Here is a 27,596-nt window from a genome sequence, read left to right on the forward strand (position 1 = left end):
TTCGCACAGCTTAACACCTTCTCCTTCATGCAGTGCTTATGGAAACAGATGATTACTGCTCTTGGCTGGCGACTCATTCACTTTGGGCTTCGGCCTTAACGGCCGATGAGCTCGGTCCTGTTCATACTGAGAGGGGTTCTCACCCTCCCCAATCAGCTCCGACAACTTCTTAGCCAAGTACTCTGTTGGCCTTGGACCCTCTATCCCTTTGGGCAAGCCCACAATTCTTAGATTGTGCTGCCTCGAGCAGTTCACCAAGTCCTCAAGCTTTGCTCGGAGCCATCTGTTGACCTCCACCGCCCTCCGCAGCTCATCCCCTATCGAGGCGAGCTGGTCACTGTGCTGCGACGCGGCCTCCTCCATTTCCTTCATCTTCTCGCCCAGTTCGCTCACCTTGGGCAATGTCTACTCTCACCGGGGCGATTGCCTCCTCCACCAATGACTTCAATGTGACCGCCATCTTCTTCCTCAAAGCCCCCATGTGCAAGCTGTTTTTCTAGTTCCACCGCCATCACCTCGGTCATCTTCTCCACTGTAAGTAGTGCGGCCCCACCATGCGGTATGGCCTCCGCCATCTTGTCAGCACTTTTGCTCGTCTTCTCATTCAACGGCGAGCCCGCATTTCCTCCCTTCCTCGACGCTGCTTTTTGCATCCTTTAACGGCTTATTATTTTTCCTTTTTCTCACTCTTCCTTCCTTTTTCAATCTCAAATTTCTTTAAAACTTCTTTCTCTTTTTTTTTTGTATACCTCCAGAATTTCCCTGGGACCGGGCTTCAGTCTTACAAAATTCTAGGCGGGAGCCATCCTCATCTCACCTACATTACGCCCTGGCTTCGGGCCTGCCGCCTCGGCCTCTGCTTGGCTCCGCCCCCGCTGCTACCTTCAAGTTTTCAGGAGAAAACAACTTTGTAACTGCATTAACCTTTCTATAGTCCACACAACCGTTGGGTACCGTCTAGTTTTGGTACCATCACTATGGGTGAGCTCTATTGGCTGCAACCCACTTCTTTTCTACTCGTGGTCTTTGAGGCCTTCAGCTTTCAGGATGTTCCTTGGGGAATAGGTCATGATCCCCGCTCCTCCTCCCCCTCATTATTCAAAGAAGTTATGGATAGCTTAGGAATAAAACAATTTAAATCAACTGCGTACCATCCAGAATCGCAGGGAGCGTTAGAAAGGTGGCATCAGACATTAAAGACAATTTTGAGGGCTTATTGTCACGATTATCCAGAGGATTGGGATAAAGGAATTCCATTCATACTGTTTGCAATTAGGAATGCACCTAATGAGTCAACCAAATTCAGTCCTTTTGAATTAAGTTTTGGTCATGAGGTAAGAGGACCACTTAAATTGATTAAGGAAAAATTGGTGAGTGAGCAGTTGGACCTTACATTATTGGAATAAGTGTCAAATTTTAGGGAATGATTAAATAGAACAGGGGAATTGGCTCGACATTTAAAAGTTGCGCAAAATGGGATGAAACGGGTAGCGGTCAAGAAAGCAAAAGTTCGTAGTTTTGCCAGTGGCGATAAGGTTTTAGTATTGCTACCAGTGGTAGGTGAACCTTTAAAAGCAAGGTTTTGTGGACCATATCAGATTGAAAGGAAATTAAGTAAGGTAAATTATGTGGCAAGAACGCCAGATAGAAGGAAAACTTACTAAGTGGGTCATGTGAACATGCTTAAAAGATACTTAGAATGGGAAGGAGAGCAAAAGGAGGCGGTTTTAATGATTCTAACTCAAAGTGAAGAACTGAATCCAGATGACTTTGAATTTGACATCCCTCATATTAAATTGGGAAACAAGGATGTTCTTTAAAATAGGGATAAATTGTTGAGTTACCTTCCAGAAGAAAAACGAACTGACCTGAAAGAGTGATTGATATCACATGGGCAAGTTTGTGGAGATAAGTTGGGAAGCACTAAAAAGGCTATACATGATGCAGATGTGGGAAATGCTGTTCCAATTAAACAACATCCATATAGACTTAACCCTTTGAAATTGGCGCAGGTTAACAAGGAAATTGAAAATATGCTTAAAAATGCCGTAATTGAAGTGGGTTGCAGCCAATAGAGCTCACCCATAGTGATGGTACCAAAACTAGACGGTACCCAACGGTTGTGTGGACTATAGAAAGGTTAATGCAGTTACAAGAACGGACTCTTATCCTATCCCACGTTTGGAGGATTGCATTGAGAAGGTGGGACAATCTGCTTTTATTTCCAAACTGGATTTAACTTAAAAGGTTAAAAGCAAATTACTGCAGATGCTGGAATCTGAAACAAAAGAGAAGTGCAAGAAAATCTCAGCAGGTCTGGCAGCATTGGTAGGGGGAGAAAAGATCAAAGAGTCATTGGACTCGAAAAGTTAGCCAGCTTTCATAAAGTGTAATCAGACTCGAAACGTTAGCTCTTTTCTCTCCCTACAGATGCTGCCAGACCTGCTGAGATTTTCCAGCATTTTCTCTTTCGTTTACTTAAAGGTTACTGGCAGGTACCTTTATCCGAAAGGGCAAAGGATTTTTCAGCTTTTGTGACTCCAGGTGGTATATACCAATTCAAAGTTATGCCATTTGGCATGAAAAACACCCCAGCCACATTTCAACGGTTAATTAACAAAGTTGTTACAGGATCTGATGGAGTTATTCGACAGACTTCAGGAGGCGGGTTTGGCAGTAAACCTAGCCAATAGTGAATTTGGAAAAGCCCAAGTCACTTTCCTTGGCCATACAATCGGACAGAGTCGAATGGTCCCACGGGATGTGAAAACAAAAGTTATTGGGGAGTTTCCAATACCCTCGACAAGAAGGGAAACAATGAGATTTCTTGGCATGAGTGGATTTTACCTGAAATTTGTACCGAACTTTAGCAGTATGGTTGATCCACTGACGGACGTGCTGAAGCGTAGCAAATTTAAGTGGACAGCGGAGTGTCAACAGGCATTTCACTGCCTGAAGGCTGTGTTAACCAATGCTCCTGTGTTGGAGAATTACAAGGGGCTCTGTGATCGGATTGAACTAAAATGTCTGACCTTAAAGAGAAATGCCGAGGCGTAGAGAAATGGATGGATCGTGCAGACCTTCTTGTCCAAAGAGACGGTCAATCAAGAGGGATTCTAGTTGGAGGAAGAATAACTAAAATGGACTATGTTATTATACCGGTTTGCGTGTTTTGTTTCGTTAAAAAAAAGCGTATATTCACTGTCAATATTTCTGAAAGGAAAGTGAAAAAGTGAAAAATGAAACCATCTCGAAGTTGATTGGCTATTTGTTCTGGGGGGTTGGGGTGTCAGATGGATGTACCTTTAAGAAATGGGTGTTTATCAAATAGCTGCAGCGATGTCAGTGTGTGGGTGGAGATGGGCTGTCTGTCTGTCTTTCACTTTCATTTTGAGCTGGCAGCTGCAGTGTGTTATAAAAAAAGTTTTAAGTTTTTATTTGTATTCCATTTATCAAAAACATCCAAAAACAGCAGAGATCAATTGCGGCAACTCCTGAATTTTTTTTTAAAATAAACTTTTCCTTCATGCACATTTCCTCTCACTGAGGGATTAACAGACAGCACCGGAACAGGGGGAAAGGAGGGATCATGAGGGCAGGGGGGGGGGGGGGGGGGGGGGGGGGGGTGAGCCAGGCGCCCTATCAAACCAGCACTGGGTTCTATTATTTCTTTTTCAGGGGGGAATAGCTGCATTTAAAGCAAGCATCTGTAAAATTATCTCTCTCGCTACAAGCTAAAGAATGTCTCCAGATCATAGATGATTTCAAAGTAATACCTGTTTCTGTAGAGCATTTAAACCTGCTGTCTTTATTTTACAAAGGATTTAACTTATGGATGTTGTTTGGGATGTTATTAAGGGTTACCTATAGAATATTGTATTTGGGAAAGCATCAGTGTCTGCAGTTAAGATGTTTACTGTGTGTTTATAAAATGTTAACTGGATTCATAGAATAAACATTGTATTGTTTTAAACATACTTTAGCTCTATGTTGCATCACACCTGTAAAGTGGGCCCTTGTGCTCCCATAACCAAAATCTATTTAAAGTTGTGGGTCAGGTGAACTCCATGATATACTTTGGTGTTCTCTAAACCCTGGCCCATAATATTGCTCCTAAAGAAAGGTGATCACTTCTCTTCAAAACCACTAAGAGCAAAAATATTATAGAAATGCCTACAAAAGAATACAGCAAATTTTAGCTGTTTCAGGAGCACTATGAAAAAAATACATTACTTGAGAGTTACTGAACTAACAAACCCACATTGATGTGGGTGGTGAGCTAGGTCGTTGAAGCAGTTGTCTACTAGTTACAACTGTCTCATCATTTTTGATTGGGAAAGAGGGACAGGGGACGATAATTTACCAGCTGTTGCTAGCTGCCGTCCAGCACCGGAAAAGCAAATTTATTCATATTGAATAAATTAAGTCAGCTGGTACTTAAACAGGTAGGCTCACATATGAAGAATTACTTTACTGAAGCATCAAACTGCTCGTAGCCACAGAAACATGCTACTGCATGAAACACAAATTTCAGGCAAGATGGTAAAAGCACAGAGGAAAGTAAAGAGTGGAAACATTTTATATGCCGAAAAATGATGTAATTTAGCAGGTATAAGGAAAAGCACAAATACTGGAATTCTGAAATAGAAACAGAAAATGCCTTGAAGCACAATCACGGTTGAATGATTTGGGTGCAACCCTGCCCGATGCTGACTGACATGTTGCAAATTTTAGTTTTATTGTCACATGTTCAAGTATGTAACAATTATGAACTAGCAGCTTGCATGGCAGTTAACTTTACTTACAAACTTCTATTCTTCTAGATAAATACATATCTGAAGTATAAACTTGCTTTACTGTACTTCTATATCAAACATCACATAATAAATGAGACAAAAAAAACACATGAGAAAAAAGTTAGGAATAAGAACAATGAAAGAAAGCAAATTCAACAGGCACATGTTGCAGCTAGAGCCCTGTAAAAGTACAAAATGATCAGTGAGACAGTGCACACAGACATATAACCATGATTTTAAAACATCCTACAGATTAATTTTGATCCCAAGTAAACTGGAATTTGAATTAATGATTATAGTACCATTAAGTTTCTCAGGTCGCCAGTCTACAAAATTGAATCAGCCAGAATAATTCAGCTGATCAAAATTGAAATTTGTATTATGCTCAGAGCAGAAAATGTTAAAATCATTAAGTAGAATTCGATCTACTGTACCTGTTCTTTCACCGAAGCCAAAATGGTGGTTGCTGTGGTCTCAGACTCCATGGCTGGATCAGTGGGAGGTTACCCACATGGGCAGCAGCCACTATTCCATCAATAAGAACTTGTCAGTAGTTGACATGTTACCTAAACATACCAAAAAAAAAAACAACTTAGAAATAGTCTTAGTTACCACCTTCCTCGCAATCATGCCTAGACAAGCATGCACATTTTTAACAACAACAATTAATTTAACAGGAAAACTCATTCTGGTTTGCTCGCCGTCTCTCACAGCAGGAACATGAAAGAAAATATCTTAAAACAATTATGAAAGAGGAAAGCATTAGCATTCAACCCATCATTCTTGTACTAATGGTAGGTTGTGCCACTTCCCTTGCACTTGCCCTGTGACCGCTCATTCCTCCTTTCCCACATCTAAAAATATTGACAATAGCAACTAGTGGGGAAAACAGTCAATTTCTAATAACAAAAAACCTGAAGATGCTACAAACATGCAGGTTAGCAAGCATAGAAAGATTTGTTGAGTTAACACTTACAGCACAGAACATTTTGTATATCCTTCCAAGCCCATGTTAACTCATCGGTTCTCAGCAAATGCTGACAGACCCAAGTATTTCTTATATTTTCTGTTTGTGTTCTAGTAACAGAGGGAAACGTTGCCTGAATATCAACGTTTCAACAATTTGGTACACAAATTCATTGTTGCCCTCCCTATTTAGCAATTTAGAGATTTTCCATTTGATTCCTGCCATCAGCTTTCGTCCAAAAATTGCCAATTTTTCAATTCTTTCAACATCCCTGAATAGCAATGATTTTAATTTTTTTTAAAAGATGTTTTTTCCTTATTTCAAATGCTCCTGAGCTCATTTTAAAAAATAAATTTAGAGTACCCAATTGGTTTTTTTTCCAATTAAGGGGCAATTTAGTATGGCCAATCCACCTAGCCTGCACATCTTTGGGTTGTGCGCGAGACCCACAAAAACACAGGGAGAATGTGCAAAGTCCACACAGACAGTGATCCGGGGCCGGAATCGAACCCGGATCCTCAGTGCCATGAGGCAGCAGTGCTAACCACTAAGCCACTGGATCGCCCTGCCGGAGATAATATTTTGAATATTTATTCAGGCGGTCATTTTGCACTATAATAGAGTACAGCTAATCGAGGGAAATTCCACATCATACCCAACCAAATTTCATCAAGCACATTATGAAAATAACCCTACTGACTTATTCCAATTCTATTGTGGACCCATTTATGATACAGAATACAATAGACAGCCAGGGAGAATACATAGCGTGCAACAAGAAAGCGAAAAGGAGAAAAGATTGGCGAACATAAGGAACGGAAATCTCAAACAAAAAAGAATAGTTAACAGAATGGCTTATGCTAGTGAGACAATTGGAGGATTTTAGGAATATTGGGACAAGTTCAGAGTTAAAAGACAAGGGTATATTTTTTGGCTGCAGTAGTCATGATTTCTAAAAGGTTTGTTTTGCTTCTGGTAAATAGCAAAGGATTGAATTGACTTTGGAGGTCCATGGGGCATTGATGTGCTTTTGCAGCCTGCAGAGATGGTTTGTTTTTCAGCTTGGGGAGATGAGGTCATTGCTGGTGGAGCCCAGAAAGGCAGAGAGTTTGGAGAGGCTAAATTCTGATCTGGCTGACTTGGAATCTACAAGTCTTTCCCAGTAGGATAGTTTTTTTAAAAAAGTAATATTTCAAAGCAGAGCAGTCTTGTCTGAAGACAAGGAAGAGGCTGAAACAATCTAGTTGAAGCAGCTATTTAAAGACGAGTCTGAAGAGGTTCCAACCATAACCAAATCTGTTTTATAAAGCAAGTATCACTCTATGCCCTGATACTTTTAAGATAGATTAAGAGCCGTTATGTTTCTTTTCTTGTTGTTTAATGGGGAAATGTATAAAGAACAAAGCAAGAACAAAAAAAAGTACAGCACAGGAACAGGCCCTTCTACCCTCCAAGCCTGCGCAGACTATGCTGCCCGTCTAAACTAAAATCTTCTACATTTCCGGGATCCGTATCCCTCTATTCCCATCCTATTCATGTATTTGTCAAGATGCCCCTTAAACGTCACTATCGTCCCGGTTTCCACCACCTCCTCCGGCAGTGAGTTCCAGGCACCCACTACCCTCTGAAAAATTTGCCTTGTGCATCTCCTCTAAACCTTGCCCCTCGCACCTTAAACCTATGACCCCTAGTAATTGACCCCTCTACCCTGGGAAAAAGTCTCTGGCGATCCACTCTGTCTATGCCCCTCATAATTTTGTAGACCTCTATCAGGTCGCCCCTCAACCTCAATCATTCCAGTGAGAACAAACCGAGTTTATTCAACCTCTCCTCATAGCTAATGCCCTCCATATCAGGCAACATGCTGGTAAATCTCTTCTGCACCATCTCTAAAGCCTCCACATCCTTCTGGTAGTGTGGCGACCAGATTTGAACACTATACTCCAAGTGTGGCCTTACTAAGGTTCTGTACAGCTGGAACATAGAACACTACAGGCAGTCCAGGCCCTTCGGCCCTCGATGTTGCGCCGACCTGTGAAACCACTCTAAAGCCCATCTACACTATTCCCTTATCGTCCAGATGTCTATCCAACGACCATTTGAATGCCCTTAGCGTTGGCGAGTCCACTACTGTTGCAGGCAGGGCATTCCACGCTTTTACTACTCTGAGTAAAGAACCTACCTCTGACATCTGTCTTATATCTATCTCTCCTCAATTTAAAGTTATGGCCCCTCGTGCTAAACATCACCATCCGAGGAAAAAGGCTCTCACCGTTCACCCTATCTAATCCTCTGATCATCTTGTATGCCTCAATTAAGTTACCTCTTAACCTTCTTCTCTCTAACGAAAACAGCCTCAAGTCCCTCAGCCTTTCCTCATAAGATCTTCCCTCCATACTAGGCAACATTCTGGTAAATCTCCTCAGCTCCCCTTTCCAATGCTTCCACATCCTTCCTATAATGCAGCGACCAGAATTGCACGCAATACTCCAAATGCAGCCGCACCAGTTTTGTACAGCTGCAACATGACCTCATGGCTCCGAAACTCAATCCCTCTACCAATAAAAGCAAACACACCGTACGCCTTCTTAACAACCCTCTCAACCTGGGTGGCAACTTTCAGGGATCTATGTACATGGACACCGAGATCTCTCTGCTTATCCACACTGCCAAGAATCTTACCATTAGCCCAGTACTCTGCCTTCCTGTTATTCCTTCCAAAATGAATCACCTCACACTTTTCTGCATTAAACTCCATTTGCCACCTCTCAGTCCAGCGCTGCAGCTTATCTATGTCCCTCTGTAACTTGTAACATCCTTCCGCACTGTCCACAACACCACCGACTTTAGTGTCATCTGCAAATTTACTCACCTATCCTTCTACGCCCGCCTCAAGGTCATTTGTAAAAATGACAAACAGCAGTGGCCCTAAAACAGATCCTTGTGGTACACCACTAGTAACTGGACTCCAGTCTGAACATTTCCCATCAACCACCACCCTTTGTCTTCTTCCAGCTAGCCAATTTCTGATCCAAACTGCTAAATCACCCTGAATCCCATGCCTCTGTATTTTCTGCAGTAGCCTATCGTGGGGAATCTTATCAAATGCTTTACTGAAATCCATATACACCACATCAACTGCTTTACCCTCATCCACCTGTTTGGTCACCTTCTCAAAGAATTCAATAAGGTTTGTGAGGCACGACCTACCCTTCACAAAACCGTGTTGACTATCTCGAATCAAATTATTCCTTTCCAGATGATTATACATCCTACCTCTTATAAACCTTTCCAAGATTTTTCCCACAACAGAAGTAAGGCTCACTGGTCTATAGTTACCGGGGTTATCTCTACGCCCCTTCTTGAACAAGGGGACAACATTTGCTATTCTCCAGTCTTCTGGCACTATTCCTGTAGACAAAGATGACTTAAAGATCAAAGCCAAAGGCTCAGCAATCTCCTCCCTAGCTTCCCAGAGAAGCCAAGGAGAACTCCCATCCGGCCCAGGGGACTTATCTATTTTCACACTTTCCAGAATTGCTAACACCTCCTCCTTATGAACCTCAATCCCTTCTAGTCTAGTAGCCTGAATCTCAGTATTCTCCTCGACAACATTGTGTGAATACTGACGAAAAATATTCATTTAGCACCTCTCCTATCTCCTAGTTATTCTTTTATTCCTGACATATCTACAGAAAGCTTTAGGGTTATCCTTGATCCTACCTGCCAAAGACTTCTCATGTCCCCTCCTGTCTCTTCTTAGCTCTCTCTTTAGGTCCTTCCTAGTTAACTTGTAACTCTCGAGCGCCCTAATTGAACCTTCAGGTCTCATCTTTACATAAGCCTCCTTCCTCTTGACAAGTGTTTTGACTGCTTTAGTAAACCACGGTTCCCTTGCTCGACCACTTCCTCCCTGCCTGACAGGTACATACTTATCAAGGACACGCAGTAGCTGTTCCTTGAACAAGCTCCACATTTCCATTGTGCCCATCCCCTGCAGTTTTCCTCTCCATCCGATGCATCCTAAGTCTTGCCTCATCGCATCATAATTGCCTTTCCCCCAGATATAACTCTTGCCCTGCGGTATATACCTATCCCTTTCCATCACTAAATAAATGTAATCGAATTGTGGTCACTATCACCAAAGTACTCACCTACCTCCAAATTTAACACCTGTCCTGGTTCATTACCCAGTACCAACTCCAATATGGCCTCGCCTCTCAATGGCCTATCTATAGTGTCAGGAAACCCTCCCGCACACATTGGACAAAAACGGACCCATCTAAAGTACTCGAACTATAGCGTTTCCAGTCAATATTTGGAAAGTTAAAGTCCCCCATAACAACTACCCTGTTGCTTTCACTCCAATCCAGAATCATCTTTGCAATCCTTTCCTCTACACCGTGCATAAAGGGGCAGCACGGTAGCATTGTGGATAGCACAATTGCTTCACAGCTCCAGGGTCCCCGGTTTGATTCCGGCTTGGGTCACTGTCTGTGCGGAGTCTGCACATCCTCCCCGTGTGTGCGTGGGTTTCCTCCGGGTGCTCCAGTTTCCTCCCACAGTCCAAAGATGTGCAGGTTAGGTGGATTGGCCATGAAAAATTGCCCTTAGTATCCAAAATTGCCCTTAGTGTTGGGTGGGGTTACTGGGGATGGGGTGGAGGTGTTGACCTTGTGGGGTGCTCTTTCCATGAGCTGGTGCGGACTCGATGGGCCGAATGGCCTCCTTCTGCACTGTAAATTCTATGTAAATCTATGTAAATCTCTGGAACCTTTTGGAGGCCTATAGAAAACCCCTAACAGGGTGACCTCTCCTTTCCTGTTTCTAAACTCAGCCCATACTACCTCAGTAGACGAGTCCTCATCAAATGTCCTTTCTGCCACCGTAATACTGTCCTTGACTAACAATGCTACTCCTGCTCCTCTTTTACCACCTTCCCTGAGCTTACAGAAATATCTAAACCCCTGCACCTGCAACAACCATTCCTGTCCCTGCTCTAACCACTTCTCCGAAATGGCCACAACATCGAAGTCCCAGGTACCAATCCATGCCACAAGTTATTCCGGATGCTCCTGGCATTGACGAAGACACACTTTAAACCACCTTCCTGCCTGTCGGTACACTCCTGCAACTTGCCAGTTTTTATACTCAGTGCCCCGGCCAATGAAGGCTTGCATTCCATATGCCTTCTTGACTACCTTCTCCTGTGTTGCCCCTTTCAGTGACCTGTACACCTAGATCTCTCTGACTGTCAATACTCTTGAGGGTTCTACCATTCACTGTATATCCCCTACCGGTATTAGACTTTCCAAAATGCATTACCTCATATTTGTCTGGATTAAACTCAATCTGCCATCTCTCCGCCCAAGTCTCCAAACAATCTAAATCCTGCTGTATCCTCTGACAGTCCTCATCGCTATCCGCAAATCCACCAACCTTTGTGTCATCTGCAAACTTACTAATTAGACCAGTCACATTTTCCTCCAAATCATTTATATATACTACGAACAGCAAGGTCCCAGCAGTGATCCCTGAGGAACACCACTAGTCTCAGCCCTCCAATCAGAAAAGCACCCTCCCATTGCTACTCTCTGCCTTTATGACCTAGCCAGTTCTGTATCCACCTTGCCAGCTCGCCCCTGATCCCGTGTGACTTCACCTTTTGTACTAGTCTACCATGAGGGACCTTGTCAAAAGCCTTACTGAAGTCCATATAGACAACATCCACTGCCCTACGTGCATCAATCATCTTAGTGACCTCCTCGAAAACTCTTTCAAGTTAGTGAGACACGACCTACCCTTCACAAAACCGTGCTGCCTCTCGCTAATACGTCCACTTGCTTCCAAATGGGAGTAAATCCTGTCTCGAAGAATGCTCTCCAGTAATTTCCCTACCACTGACGTAAGGCTCAACGGCCTGTAATTCCTTGGATTATCCTCGTTACCCTTAAACAAAGGAACAACATTGGGTATTCTCCAGTCCTCCGGGACACCACCTGAAGACAGTGAGGATCCAAACATTTGTGTCACGGAAATAGTTATGGTCAGTGGTAATTATAAGCTATCCTTTCCAGATGTGAAGTTAAAAGTTTAATAACGTATTCATAATTTTTTAAAAAATAAAAAAAACTTAGAGTACCCAATTCATTTTTTCCAATTAAGGGGCAATTTAGTGTAGCCAATCCACCCAGCCTTTACATCTTTGGGTTGTGGGGGCGAAACCCATGCAAACACGGGGAGAATGTGCAAACTCCACACGGACAGTTACCCAGAGCCGGGATTGAACCTGGGTCCTAGGCGCCGTGAGGCAGCAGTGCTAACCACTGTGCCACCGTGCTATAATGCATTCATAATAAAGTCTTTTTAAAGAAATACCAAAGTCCTATTTTTTGTGCAATCACTCCTGGAACGAAACATTCTTTCCACACGGTCTTAAAATAAACTAAAATATTGGGGTTTCGGTTCAATATCCTAGCCACTGTTGGGGTCCGATTTGGGATCGTAATATTGAGCAGCAGACAGGAAACATTCTTGGGAGGCCGAGAGCATGGCATACTGAATAAATACTGTGCATGTGTCTTCACAAAAGAGGGTGAAGTTAATGTTGCAATGAAGAAATGCACGCGATAACTTCCATGCAGTGGCAATCAATCAATGCCGAATGGCCTAATTCTGCTCCTATAACTTATGGTCTTTTGGATTGCCACGCCCGCCAATAAACCCTGAACTCCAGTCACTAATTTCTAACCAACCTTCCAACTCAGCTGGGTGAGAACTGCTTATTGTAGCAGGGTCCTGAGGCCTTTTGAGGGCAGGAGAGTCATAGGTAAAGAAAGCAACACCACCCTTACAGCAGTACCTGTTGTAAAGCAGGCGGATGTTTAATGGTTCAGCCACTTTGAGAAGCTTGGGAAAAGAAAGTCGTAAGCGAGGGGGTGGCAGGACCAGAACTGTAGGTTCAAATTCTAACTTTTTCTGGGTAACTATTACTGTAAGACAGTCAGGACCATCTGAAGTTCGCGATTTCCAGGCAATTGCAATGCAATGCTTACCTGGGGACTTGGGTGCCCACCACAGCTTTGGGGTAACCCCCTGTTACAATGCACGGGAGCTCAGAAGTTACACGCCATTTGGGTCAAAGAAAAACAAACACTGTATAGGACAAATAAACATAAATAGAAAAGGCACTAAATAAGTTGGCATCAAAGTTGCCCGGCACAGATGGAATGTATCCTAGTTTGTTGAGGGAAGCAATGGTGGCAAGAGCAGAAGCACCTGACCACAATATTAATAATCCTCAGATACTTGAGTGGTGCCAGAGTGGAAGATTATAATGTTTGCACACAGATTCAAAAAGAGTCCAGTCAGTCAAACATAGGTGAGAAAACTATTATGGACCTTTGCAAAGGAAAAAAATATTTGTTGCTTAGAAAGATGGGTTAATATGGGGCAGACAGCATGGACTGAAGGCAGGTTGAATTAGTTGATGACGTAAAAGATTGAATGAGGTAATGAACATGTTTATTTGGATTTTAAGACATTTGATAAAGTAGCAGAAAACAATGCAAAAAGGACAGCGAAACTGACCAAAGAGTTCATGGTACAAGGCCAAAGGAACTGGCAATGGGACAAGAGAAGGCATGAATGACACTATTGGTATCGTTCAAACGCAAGTAAGAGAAATTAGAGAAATAAGGGGAAAAACAAGTCAGCAAAGAAACGTGAAAAAAGTGGACTTTAGATCATGATCTAAAAAGACTGAACTCCCTGGTGGAGTACAGAATTTATATAGCACCTTTAATATATTGAAACATCCCAAAGTGCCTCACAGGCATGTTTCAAAACAACAAAAGTTACCAAACCACACTAGGAAGTATTGGTCAGATGGCAAAAACCTTGATCAATCAGGTAGGTTTAAGGAATTAAAACAGAAAATGCTGAAAAAACTCAGCAGGTCTAGCAGCAAAAATGGAGAGAAAAACATAGTTAAAGTTTTTGAGTCTGTATGAAGAAGAGTCAAATGATCTTGAAGCTTTATCTTTGCTGAGCTATTCCTGCATTTTGTGTTATTTCAGGTAGGTTTAAAAAGAGTCTCTTAAAGGAGAAAAGGAAGGTAGAGAGGCTGAGGGGGAATTCAGAGCTTGGGGCATAGGCAACCGAATGCCCAGCAAACAATGATTGAGGAATGATGATTGAGAATGTTTATAAGGAACTGGGTTGCTGCTGCATTGGCCAAAGGGGAGCTGGAGCTCGGAGAGAGAGTCGGAGCGGGGTTCTGCCGCTGGGGGGAATGGAGAGTGCGGGAGGCGCGGGCACATGGCTGGCCTAGAAAAGGGGATGGCTAAGCGGCATGGGGGGGAGGGGGGGGGGGGGGGGGGGGGGGTCGGGAAACCCCCCTGATCCGGCTGTTAACTTGGAATGAGAGAGGCCTGAACAGGCCGGTCAAGAGGGCCCATGTTCGCGCATCTTAAAGGACTGAAGGCAGATGTGGTTATGCTCCAGGAGACACATTTGAGGGTGGCAGATCAGGTTAGGCTGAGAAAGGGGTGGGTAGGGCCCACAAGGAGAAGGAGGAGAGGGAGAGATTGGTGGGGGAGATTTTAAAGGTGGATAGGAGGTAAGCAGAGGTTCCCGAGGAGGGACTACTCAAGGAGCGACGAAGCCTCCAGGCCAAGTTCGACCTGTTGACCACCAAGAAGGCAGAGGTGCAGTGGAGGAAAGCGCAAGGGGCGGTGTATGAGTACGGGAAGAAGGCTAGCCGGATGCTGGCACACCAGCTTCGGAAGTGGGAGGCAGCGAGGGAGATTGGGGGAGTTAGGGATAAAGGGGGAACATGGTGCGGAGTGCAGTGGGAATAAATGGGGTATTTAGAGACTTTTATGAGGGGCTGTATAGGGCTGAGCTCCCGACGGAAGAGGGGGGGGGAGATGCGTCGATTTTTGGATCGGCTGAGGCTCCCGAGGGTGGAGGAGGAGCAGGTGGCTGGGCTTGGGGCACCGGTAGGGCTCGAGGAGCTGACTAAGGGGCTGTGGAGTATGCAGACAGGGAAGGCACCGGGGCCAGATGGGTGCCCGGTGGAATTTTACCGGAAGTACATGGACCTGCTGGGCCCTCTATTAGTGAGGACTTTCAATGAGGCGAGGGAGGGGGGGCCCTAGCCCCGACGATGTCCAGGGCGCTGATCTTGAAGCGAGACAAGGACCCATTACAGTGTGGGTCATATAGGCCAATCTCTCTCCTCAACGTGGACGTGAAGCTGTTAGCGAAGGTGTTGGCTACCAGAATCGAGGACTGTGTCCCAGGGGTGATTCACGAGGACCAGGTGGGTTTTGTGAAAGGGAGGCAGCTGAATACCAATGTGCAGAGGCTCCTTAACGTAATCATGATGCCTGCAGTGGAGGGGGAAGCAGAGATAGTGGCGGTGATGGACGCGGAGAAGGCCTTCGATAGGGTGGAGTGGGGGTACCTTTTGTAAGAATCTCGGGCAACCCCTGGTCCCCTTGAACTGTGAAACCGGACTTTAAACTCAAACTATAAAATGAACACCTTTCTTGGCGAAATTATTCCCAGCAAGCTTGGCTTGCAGGGCTGTCTGGGAGTGTGAAAGGAATGTTTGCAGCAACCCCCCACTGGACTTACAACTCATCAGTAGCCAGACAGCACTAATTGGATCAGCAAAGAGCACAATGGGAATGCTAATAGCCCTGAAACTCCCCCAGCCAAGAAACAATGTGTTGGTAAGAACTCCTTACATATGATAATGACCTTGTCTCCATCGGAGCTGAAAAATCCATCAGCATAATCAGGTCATAATGGCAGCAATCTCGAGCGAATGGCAGACTCGAAAATCCCATCTTCTTAACGAGGTGTGGAAGACTGCGATCTCCCAGGACAATGGAGCGGGCAGGAAGCAGTTTACCCTGGAGGGAAACTGCCCGGAGACTGGAGCTGGCTACCTGGACCTATCAGGAGAAGGGGCGGGACCTGCAGGAACTTTGAAATGCTAACTGACATGCTCACACAAAAGCTGGACTGGAGCGAAAAAAAAACTTGGATTTTGGACTATAAAAAGGGTGGTCAAACAGCCATTCGATCTCTTAGGATCTTCTGCTCGTGCTGAACTCTCTGCTCCCACAACATCAGCCTTGGATTGCAAGTATCCCGCAGCTGCTTGCGAAGCTCCCGGGACTTACATAGTGGTTGAGGCTTTGGGGAAAGGGGGTGCATGCTCCTATTTTGCCTTTTTAAAAGATTGCTAAAATTGTGTATGTAAGTTTTACGTTGTGCTGCGATAGTATTCCTTCCATAGTAATAGTCATTAAAGTATAAGATAATTGTGTGTTTTCTGTATTTGGTGGTGGTTGATCATGGCAATAAATAAATATATGTGTTTGGATTTTGGAATTGGAGTCTGTCTCAATTCCTTCAATCCCTCACCAACGAGCTCTAGCCAAGTCACTCTATTAAAATACTCCTTACCATAAATCCGGTGTCGAGAACTGAGGGAAATCCCTGGGCGATTCGAACCCGCTCACTCAGGAAAGGCTGCCAGGTACAGGTGGGCAAAGGTTTTCCTTTTCTCTCTCTCTTGGGCGCGCTGCTAAGGTGAAGCAGGCGCAGGTGGTAGCAAATCCACCGGCGAGAGAGAGGATCACCCGGGCAGTGGTGGGGCTTGGACGACGGGGTGCCAAGCCTGGTAGAAGCCCACGGTGGTGGAGGTAAAAGGGGATCCCGCTACACTTTGGGAAGTGTTGAGGAGGTTTGGGTTTGGGGAGGGGTTCATTAGTTAGGTTAGGCTACTTTTCGAAGCCCCGGTGGCAAGTGTGGTCACGAATCGGAGGAGGTCGGAATACTTTTGGCTGTACCAGGGGACAAGGCAGGGGTGCCCCCTATCCCCCTTGCTATTTGCATTGGCAATTGAGAATTTGGCTACGGCTCTAAGGGAGTCCAGGAACTGGAGGGGGCTGGTCCGGGGGGGGGGAAAAAAGAGAGAAACACCGGTTTTCGTTGTATGCCGATGACCTGTCACTGTATGTGGCGGACCCAGTGGGGGAGGGGGGGATGCCGGAGGTGATGTGGATCTTCAGGGAGTTTGGGGACTTTTCCGGGTACAAGCTCAACGTGGGGAAGAGTGAGCTTGTAGCCACCTGGGTTGGCCACTTCCCGACTTAAAATGGAGAACCGCAAAGACTACAGGGAAATTCAGCCAACACAGGCAAAGTGCAGAAATCCTGTGTATTAGAACTTGCAAAAGCCCAGACAGCACTGACACCAGCAGCCATCTGCATATTAATGAGCGATCCCGGGCCCAATTGAAACACTTTAGGTGAATAAGGCCAAGCCAGACTCCTCGGTGCCAGCAGGAGCCAAGACAAGGGAAGGCCAACGGACACAGGGACCGCCCAGCGATCAGGGAACAACTCCAGTATTGGAGAAATCGATCCAAGTGATTGGAACGCAGTCCAATCACTTGGAACTAGGTACGGGGTCCGCCCCGAAGGGCGGGAAGCCCCTGGGGATGATAAAGTAAAGCCCCCCAAGTTCAAATCGTCCTTCTTGGCAGGGTCACTCAGCAACGTGAATCAACCCTGGAGTGAACTGCCCAAGCTGCCGCATCAACCAAGTAGGTCTCCAGTTAACACACGCTACGAGATAGGTGCTCCTAGCTATCAGTCCACACCAGCTTTTGAATCCTACAGACTCAGATCGAACAAAAGGTCATTTGTTCCCCTGACCTGGTGGGACAATTCCGAAGCTAAGTATAGGCCTTTTAGTGATAGAGAATAGTGTAGAGTTTATGCAGGAGTAGTGAATAATACATGTGTTTTGATTTGAATCTTATTAATTGGTGTGTTGAGTTATTGATCAGTACTTGAACTTGAACCTCGTGGCGGTATCATAGAGATACCTGGCGACTCTAGAGCAAAGATTATAGAAACAGAGCAAATTACGAATCAAGAGCCAACCAAAAGTTAGCAACAAGCTCTTCGCGGTACACCCAGGGGACCAGGGAAGGGGGACAGGCGAGCTTCCATTGAAGAGGGTGGAAAGGAGTTTTCCGTACCTGGGGATCCAGGTGGCCAGGAGCTGGGGGGCCCGACACAAGCTCAACTTGACGTAACTGGTGGAGCAGATGGAGGAGGAGTTTAAAAGGTGGGATATGCTGCCCCTCTCCCTGGCGGTAGGATGCAGTCGGTGAAAATGACGGTGCTCCTGAGGTTCCTTTTTGTATTCCAGTGCCTCCCCATCCTGATCCCGAAGGCCTTTTTTAAGCGGGTCAGCAGGAGCATCATGGGATTTGTGTGGGCGAAAAAGACCTCGATGGTGAGAAGGGTGTTTCTGGAGTGGAGTAGGGACAGAGGAGGGTTAATGTTACCTAATCTGTGTGGGTATTACTGGGCTGCCAATGTGGCGATGATACGCAAGTGGGTAATGGAGGGGGAGGGGGCGGTGTGGAAGAGGCTGGAGATGGCGTCCTGTGTGGGCATGAGTCTGGGAGCGCTGGTGACAGCACCGCTGCCGCTCCCGCCGACTAGGTACACCACGAGTCCGGTGGTGGCGGCGACTTTGAAAATTTGGGGGCAGTGGAGACGCCACAGGGGTGAGGTAGAGGCTTTGGTTTGGTCCCCAATCCGGGAGAACCATCGGTTCGTCCCGGGGAAAATGGATGGAGAGTTCCTGAGCTGGCACAGGGCAGGAATTAGAAGGATGGGGGACCTGTTTGTAGATGGGACGTTTGCGAGCCTTGGGGCGCTGGAGGAAATGCCTTCAGGTACATGCAGGAAAGGGCATTTATAAGACGGCAGGTGAGGGAGTTCCCGCTGCTTCCAGCACGCAGGATCCAGGATAGGGTGCTCTCGGGTGTGTGGGTTGGAGAAGGCAGGGTCTCGGCGATCTACCAGGAGATGCAGGAGGAAGAGGAGACCTCGGTGGAGGAGCTAAAGGGTAAATGGGAGGAGCAGCTTGGGGAAGAGATCGACAAGGGTGCGTGGGCGGACGCCCTGGGTAGGGTTAATTCTTCCTCCTCTTGCACCAGGTTTAGCCTGATACAATTTCAGGTTCTTCACAGAGAGCATATGACAGGGGCGAGGCTGAGCAGGTTCCTTGGGGTGGAAGACAGGTATGTGAGGTGCTCGGGGAGCCCAGCAAATCACAGCCACGTGTTCTGGGCGTGCCCGGCGCTGTAGGGGTTCTGGAGGGGCATTGTAAGGACGGTGTCTAAGGTGGTGAACACCCGGGTTAAGCAGAGTTGGGGGTTAGCACTATTTGGGGTATCAGGCGAGCCGGGAGTGCAGGAGGCAAAAGAGGCCGGTATTCTGGCCTTTGCGTCCCTGGTAGCCCGGCGGAGGATTCTGCTCCAGTGGAAAGATGCGAGGCCCCCAAGCGTGGAAGCCTGGATCAGCGACATGGCAGGATTCATTAAATTGGAGGGGGTAAAATTTGCCTTGAGGGGGTCTGTGCAAGGGTTCTTCAGGCGGTGGCAACCGTCCTAGACTTTCTAGCGGAGCGTTAGGAGGTGGTCAGCAGCAGCATCAACCCAGAGGGGGGGGGGGTGCACTGTGTTTTCTGCTGTGTTTATTATTGCTTAATGGGGGGTTTGTATATTGGGGAATTCGTGATGTAGTGGTAAGATGTTTATTTAGGTGTTCTTTGTTTTTCTTTTTTCTGCAAGGGGGGGGGGTTGATGAAAATATGTAAAAATTGGACTAAAAAATATATATATTTTTTTTTAAACAAGAATGTTTACAAGGGACGAACAGATATTTCAAAATGTTGAAGGCCGTGGAAGGATTTAGAAAAGGTGAGCATTTTAAATCAAAGTGCTGCTAAACAGAGAGTTAAATGTTAAGTCAGCAAGGACTTTGGATAGAGGAACAGACTTGCAAGTTAAAGGCGCAAGTTTTGGATGTCCTCAGGTTTAGAGTGTGCAAAGTGGGAGACCGGTTGAGCATTGAAGACATGGACGAGAGTTTCAGTAGGTGAGCTGAGACGGGTAAAGTTGCGCAATGTGACAGGAGGTAGAAACAGGTAGTCTTAAGAGTTGGCAGAAATAGGAGGGGACATCAAGATTGCAAACAAGACTGCCGTAATCTCAGACCGTTGCCAGGGAAATGGGTGCAATCTGTAATTAGGGAATGGGATTTTAGATTAGGGACCAAAAACAATGGCTTCAATCTTCCCAATATTTAATTGAAAGACATTTCTGCTCATTCAATACTGTCAGATAAGCTGTCCGACAATTTAACAGTGGAGTTATCAAGAGAGATCATGATGAGATAGAACTGGGTGTTTTCGACATCCATGTGGAAACTAAAGTTGTGCCTTAGGATGATGTTGCCAAGGGACAGCTTGCAGATCAGAAATAGGAGGGGTCAAAGATTGATCCTTTAAGGACACCAGAGGTAATGGTGCAAGAGCAAGGAGAGAAGCCATTGGAAAATAATTATTTGGCTACAGACTAGAGCAGTCCCACCTAGCTGGATGAAGGTGGAGAGATTCTGGAGGAGGATGATGGGATAAACTGTGGGCTGCTGACTGATGAGGAAGAAAGTTTAACTTTATCACTATCACATAGGATGTTATTTGTGACCTCAAGAGCAGCATTTTAGCACTGTGGCAGAGGCAGAATTCTGATTGGAGGAACTCAAGAGTTCTGGGCAAGATGGGAACTTGGTGACAATAAAGATTGTTATTTGGGAGATGACAACATGTTAAAGGGTTTGAGAGGAAAGAGATGGAAATGGGATGGTAGTTTGCATGGGCCGAGGAGTCGAGGGTTTTTTTTTTCATGAGAAGATTGATGGTGGCAGATTTAAAGGAAAGAGGAAGAACCACTGAAGAGGGAACGGTTATCAAAAAACATGGGGCTCTGGTAATCAGTTTAGTGGGAGTAGGATCAAGGGAAAAGGTGGGTCACATGTACAAGATGAACTCAGATGTCATGATGGGAGGAGATAGGTAGAACTTAAGGTAAAACTTAAGATGAATGCTCAGGGCTAGGGAAGGGAGTTTTAAGGAAGTTCGGCCATGAGGGCTAGCAGATGGGAGGGATGGCAGGTGCAGCGGAACAGATTGTCTCAATCTTAGTAACAAATAAATCTATGAGATCCTCGCATTATTGGAGGCGAGGGGACAGGGCAGAGGGATTTACGAAGACAAGCTGCACTCAAGAAAAAACAGCTAGAGGTTATCTTTGCATTCTAGGATGATCTGGCTGCGTAGTTTTGGCAGACAAGAGTAGAAACTGCTGTTCTTTAAAGTGGTCACTGCTAGATTTGGAAATGGACAGTTAAAAAGGTTATCTCCCATTTCCTTTTAAGTCTGCATCCCCTAGACGCTTGTCATGGGAATGTCCCTTTAAGAAATGTGCATTTATGACTTCTGGTTGCGGCTGTGCCTCGGTAGGTCGCACGTTCGGCAGCTCCCGCCGGGAACAGACTTTTGGGCTCTCCAGAGGGGCCCCAACGGCAATTGTTCGACGGCTTCCAGTGTGGGAAGGTAACAGCAAGGTCCCCCCGACATTATATGGATTGGACCAGGAGTGGAGCGGTTAAAAATGTGATCCTGGGGCAGAGAAAAGTGCGAGGGAGGAAAAGCAAGATTACGACGGGTGGAGACCAAGCAGCATGGGCGCAGTGGTCGCGGGAGCAGATGGAGTTTCTTAAACGCTGCTTTGAGGAGCTGAAGACAGAAATGCTGGCGCCATGAAGGCGGCGATTGAGAAGCTTGTGGAGACCCAGAAGGCCCAAGGGGCTGCAATCCGGGATGTGCGGCAAAAAGCCTCGTAGAACGAGGATGAGACCTTGGGCCTGGCGGTGAAGGTGGAGGCGCACGAGGCGCTGCACAAGAGGTGGCCGGAAAAATTCGAGGACCTGGAGAATAGGTAGAGGAGGAAGAATCTTCGGATTCTGGGTCTCCCTGAAGGAGTGGAGGGGCCCGATGCCGGGGCATATATGAGCACGAGCAATTCGCTGATGGGCGCGGGAGCTTTCCCGAGGCCCCTGGAGCTGGATGGGGCGCATCGGGTCCTGGCAAGGAGACCCAAAGCCAACGAGCCGCCAAGGGCTGTAGTGGTGAGGTTCCACCGCTTTATGGACAGAGAGTGTGTCCTGAGACGGGCCAAAAAAGAGCGGAGCAGCAAGTGGGAGAACACGGAGATCCAAATTTACCAGGACTGGAGTGCGGAGGTGGCTAAGAAGAGAGCTGGTTTCAATCGGGCTAAGGCGGTGCTCCATCGGAAGGGGGTGAAGTTCAGTATGCTGCAGCCAGCGCGATTGTGCGTCACGTTCCAAGATCAGCACCACTATTTTGAAATGCCCGATGAGGCATGGAACTTTATACAGACTGAAAAGTTGGACTCAAATTGAGGGTTTGTCGTGGGGGGATGTTTACTGTGTTTATTACGTTTGGGGAATGTTCTCTTGGTTTGAGTGCTGGGTGGGGATGGGTGAATGGATTTGATGTGGGGACTGTGGGAGAGTGTGGGCGTCGGTGTTGGAGGGGCAGGCCCCCAAGGAGGAGGAGGGGGGAGTGGAGGCCCGGGGTTGCGGAGTTGGGGTAAGGTCGCAAAAAGGAGCTGCGCCAGAGGGGGCGTGGCCGGCTCATGAAGTCGCGGGCTTTTTCCCGCGTTAGGGAAGGATGGGGGTGGGGCCGGGGGGGGTTGCTGGAGAGGAGCGAACACTGACTGCCAAGGGGAGGGGGCATTCTCACACTGGGGGGTCGGTGGAATGGCGGGAGAGGCTGGGGTCAGTATGAGTCAGCTGATTTACGGGAGTGTCATGGGGGGGGGGGGGGGGAGCAAAATGGCTAGATGTGGATCTAGCGGGGTGAGGGGGGAGGGGGGGGAAAACAGGGTTGCTGCTGCAGTCGTCAAAGGGGAGCTGGAAGTAGGAGAGGTAGTCGGGGCAGGGGTCCGCCGCCTGGGGGACTGGAGGGTGCGGGAGGCGCGGGCACGTGGCTGGCCTAGAAAAGGAATGGCTAGTTGGGGGGGGGGGGCCTCCAATCCGGCTGATAACTTGGAATGTGAGGGGCCTGAACGGGCCGGTCAAGAAGGCCCGGGTGTTCGCGCACTTAAAGGGATTGAAGGCAGACGCAGTTATGCTCCAGGAGACACATCTGAAGGTGGCAGATCAGGCAGGTCTTTCATTCAGGGCTGGATGCGAACCGCAGAGGGGATGCAATACTGGATGGGAAGCGGGTGTCGTTTGAGGCACTGAATATTGTAGTGGATAATGGAGGTCGATATGTGATGGTAAGCGGTAGGTTGCAGGGGGTGCGGGTGGTACTGGTGAACGTATATGCCCCGAATTGGGATGATGCCGGATTTATGAAACTGATAATTTGGGGGGGGGGGGGGGAAGAGAGGGGGAGGGGAGGGGGACTTCAACACTGTGCTGGACCCAGCACTGGACCGTTCTAGTTCCAGGACGTGTAAGAGGCCGGATGCAGCCACGGTGCTCAGGGGGTTTATGGACCAGATGGGGGGAGTGGATCCATGGAGGTTTGTCAGGCCGCTGGCCAGGGAATTTTCCTTCTTTTCCCACGTCCATAGAGCCTACTCCCGGATAGATTTTTTCATTTTGAGTAGGGCGCTAATCCCGAAAGTGGAGGGAACGGAATATTCGGCCATAGCCACCTCGGACCACGGCCCGCATTGGGTGGAGCTGGAGTTGGGGGAGGAGAGGGACCAGCGCCTTGATGTGGGACTATTGGCGGATGAGGGGATGTGCGGGCGGGTGCATTGAAAGATATTTGGAGGCCAACGACAACAGGGAGGTGCAGGTGGGGGTCGTCTGGGAGGAGCTGAAGGTGCTGGGAGAGCTAATCTCCATTAGGGCCCACAGGGAGAAGAGGGAGGGAAGGGAGAGGGAGGGGTTCGTGGGGGAGATTTTAAGAGTGGACAGGAGGTATGCAGAGGCGCCCCGAGGAGGGGCTACTCAGGGAGCAACGGAACCTCCAGACGGAGTTAGACCTGCTGACCACGGGGAAAGCAGAGGCACAGTGGAGGAAAGCGCAGGGGGCGACGTACGAGTATGGGGAGAAGGCGAGTCGGATGCTGGCACATCAGCTTCGTAAGAGGGAGGCAGCAAGGGAGATTGGTGGAGTTAAGGATAGGGGGGGGAATACGGTGCAGAGTGCGGTGAGAATAAACAAGGTATTTAGGGACTTCTATGGGGATCTGTACAGGTCTGAGCCCCCAGCGGGGAGTGGGGGATGCGACGATTCCTGGATCAGCTGAGGTTCCCGAGGGTGGAGGTGGAGGAGGTGGCTGGTTTGGGGGCACCGATTTGGCTGGAGGAGCTGGTTAAAGGATTGGGGAGCATGCAAGCGGGGAAGGCCCCGGCGCCGGATGGGTTCCCGGTTGAATTCTACAGGAAATAAGTGGACCTGCTGGGCCCGTTGCTAGTGAGGACTTTCAATAAGGCGAGGAAGGGGGGGGACCTTGCCCCCGACAATGTCTAGGGCGCTGATTTCTTTGATCCTGAAGCGGGACAAGGATCCACTGCATTATGGGGCGTATAGACCTATCTCGCTCCTCAATGTTGATGCTAAGTTGCTGGCGAAGGTGCTGGCTACGAGATTTGAGGACTGTGTCCCGGGGGTGATTCATGAGGACCAGATGGGATTTGTGAAGGGAAGGCAGATAAATACAAATGTGCGGAGGCTCCTCAATGTGATTATGATGCCCTCGGTGGAGGGGGAAGCGGAGGTAGTGGCAGCTATGGACGCGGAGAAGGCCTTTGATCGGGTGGAGTGGGAGTATCTTTGGGAAGTGTTGCGGAGGTTTGGGTTCGGGGAGGGGTTCATCAGTTGGGTCAGGCTGCTATATAGAGCCCCAGTGGCCAGTGTGGCTACGAATCGGCGGAGGTCGGAGTACTTTCGGCTGTACCGGGGGACGAGGCAGGGATGCCCCCTATCCCCCTTGTTGTTTGCACTGGCAATTAAGCCTCTGGCCATGGCACTGAGGGAGTCCAGGAAATGGAGGGGACTGGTCCGGGGGGGTGTCGTTGAATGCTGATGACCTGTTGCTGTATGTGGCAGATCCAGTGGAGGGGATGGCGGAGGTCATGCGGATCCTCAGGGAGTTTGGGGAACAAACTCAACGTAAGGAAGAGTGAGCTCTTTGTGGTGCATTCAAGAGACCAGGGAAGGGGGATAGACAAATTTGTGCGGCTATTATTGGGCAGCCAATGTGGCGATGATCCGTAAGTGGGTAATGGAGGGAGGGGGCGGCGCGGAAGAGGTTAGAGATGGCGTCCTGTGTGGGCACGAGCCCGAGGGCGCTGGTGACGGCACCGCTGCCGCTCTCGGCGACAAGGTACACCACGAGTCCAGTGGTGGCGGCGACGCTGAAGATCTGGGGGCAGTGGAGGCGACACAGGGGCGAGGTGGGAGCCTCGGTTTGGTCCCCGATTCGGGAGAATCATTGGTTCGTCCTGGGAAGGATGGATGGGGGGTTTCGGAGCTGGCATCGGGTAGGGATTAGAAGAATGGGGGACCTGTTCATCGATGGGACGTTTGCGAGCCTAGGGGCACTGGAGGAGAAGTTTGGGCTACCCCCGGGAAACGTTTTCAGGTACATGCATGTGAGAGCGTTTGTGAGGCGGCAGGTGAGGGAATTCCCGCTGCTCCCGGCACAGGGGAATCAGGACAGGGTGATTTCGGGTGTATGGGTTGGAGAAGGCAAAGTTTCGGTGATATACCAGGAGCTGCAGGAAGAGGAGGAGGAGTTAAAGGGCATGTGGGAGGGGGAGCTTGGGGAGGAGATCGATGAGGGTCTGTGGGCTGATGCCCTGAGTAGGGTTAATTCTTCCTCCTCTTGCGCCAGGCTCAGCCTAATACAGTTCAAAGTTACTCACAGAGCGCACATGACAGGGACGAGGTTGTGTAGGTTCTTTGGGGTGGAGGACAGATGTGGGAGGTGCTCGGGAAGCCCGGCAAATCACGTCCATATGTTCTGGTCGTGCCCGGCACTGGATGGGCTTTGTGAGGACTATGTCCAAGGTGGTGAAAGCCCGGTGAAGCCGAGCTGGGGGTTGGCATTATTTGGGGTAACGGACGAGCCGGGAATGCAGGAGGCGAAAGAGGCCGCTATTCTGGCCTTTGCGTCCCTGGTAGCCCGGCGGATGATTTTGTTACTGTGGAAAGATGCGAAGCCCCCTCGTGTGGAAGCTTGGATCAATGACATGGCAGGGTTCATCAAGCTGGAGAGGATAAAGTTTGCCTTGCGAGGGTCTGTGTAGGGGTTCCTCAGGCGGTGGCAACCGTTTCTAGACTATCTCGCGGAGTGTTAGGAGGAGGTCAGCAGCAGCAGCTCAGGGTCCGAGGGGGGGGGGCGGGGGGGGGTTCCCCTATTGGTGTTTTTAAATGTCATATGGAGGGTTATTGTATATGGGGGAAATACAATGTAAAATTTTTGATTATGTTCTTGTTTCTTTCTTTTTGGTGTGTGGGGGGGGGGGGGGGGCGGGGTTTGTTGACAATCTGTTGAAAAATTTGAATACATTTTTTTTTTAAAAAGTGCATTTATCAAATAGCTTCAGTGATGTCATTGTGCGGGTGGAGCTGGGCTGTTCTGGCTTTAACTTTCGTTTTGAGCTGGGAGCTGTTTGTGGATCTGTGTTTTACTTTCGGTTTAGAAATGAAATGAAAATGAAAATTGCTTATTGTCACAAGTAGGCTTCAAATGAAGTTACTGTGAAAAGCCCCTAGTCGCCACATTCCGGCACCTGTTCAGGGAGTACGGGAATTGAACCGTGCTGCTGGCCTGCCTTGGTCGGCTTTAAATGCCAGCGATTTAGCCCGGTGCTAAACCAGCACCTGATAGTTGGGAGCTGCATTCAGACAAAGGTTTATTTTGGTCTCTCTCTCTCTCTAGATATTAAAAGGTGTCCAGATCACTTGATAATTTAAAAGTGACACCTGCTCTCTGCAAAGAATTCAAACCTACTGTTTTGTGGAAAAAGGGATTGTCTGATTTATGGATGTTGTTCCTAGAGTAAAAACAGTAAAAGGAAGTTATTGAGGGGTACATTCTTCTAGAGAACTGTAGCTGGGTGTGTGTGTGTGTGTGGGGGGGGGGGGGGGGGGGATGTTTGCAGTTGATAAAAATGCTTGTGTTTATAAAATGTTAACTGAATTTGTAGAATAAACTTTGTTTTGGATTTAAGTGCTTAAGGCCTCTGTTGCACAACACCTGAAGAGTAGACACTTGTGCTCCTCATAACCAAAATCTATAAACAGTTGTAGGCCAGGTGAACTCCATGATATACTTGTGTGTTCTCCAAACCCTGGCCCATAACACAAGGGAGCAGAGACAAAGGCTGTACCGGGGAAAATGGTCAGAATGGCCAGGGTGAGAGTAATCGTTTTGTTGGGGTTTAGGACAAAGGCATAGGTGAGTAAAGCAGTAACTGCAGAAATGTTGCGTCAAATGGAGGGCCAAAGGCAATCTACTTGGGATTTTGAAAGTACAGTTGAGACTTGAGAGAATAGTGTTTTTGCCAGGGAAAAATTGCCCTTAGTGTCCAAAAAAGGTTAAGTGGGGTTACTGGTTTGCAGGGATAGGGTGGAGGCATGGGCTTAAGTGGGATGCTCTTTCCAAGGGCTGGTGCAGACTCAATGGGCCGAATGGTCTCTTTCTGCACTGTATATTCTATGATAGTTACCGGGAGGCAAGGTGGAGAAGAGGAATGTGTTTGAGTGGTGGATGATAAGAGATTAGAGATGGCCTCATCTGTGATTTAAACCATGGGAGTAGCAGAGACAACAGAGTGGCCATGAATATAGATTGGAGAGTTTCCATGGCAGGAGTGATTAGGGAGGATAAG

At 47.7% G+C, this 27,596-nt stretch overlaps 1 protein-coding gene across 1 annotated transcript in view; it reads right to left on the bottom strand.

The window, feature by feature from the left end:
• pkp4 (plakophilin 4) overlaps positions 1-27,596 on the bottom strand; it is a 328,075-nt gene that overhangs the window by 240,687 nt on the left and 59,792 nt on the right. The window contains 1 exon segment of the mRNA XM_072474888.1: positions 5,231-5,362. Coding sequence (XP_072330989.1) covers positions 5,231-5,281 — 51 coding nt within the window. The 5' untranslated portion in view covers positions 5,282-5,362.

This window comes from Scyliorhinus torazame, chromosome 2 (genome assembly GCF_047496885.1).
Source record: "Scyliorhinus torazame isolate Kashiwa2021f chromosome 2, sScyTor2.1, whole genome shotgun sequence".
Classification (NCBI taxonomy): domain Eukaryota; kingdom Metazoa; phylum Chordata; class Chondrichthyes; order Carcharhiniformes; family Scyliorhinidae; genus Scyliorhinus; species Scyliorhinus torazame.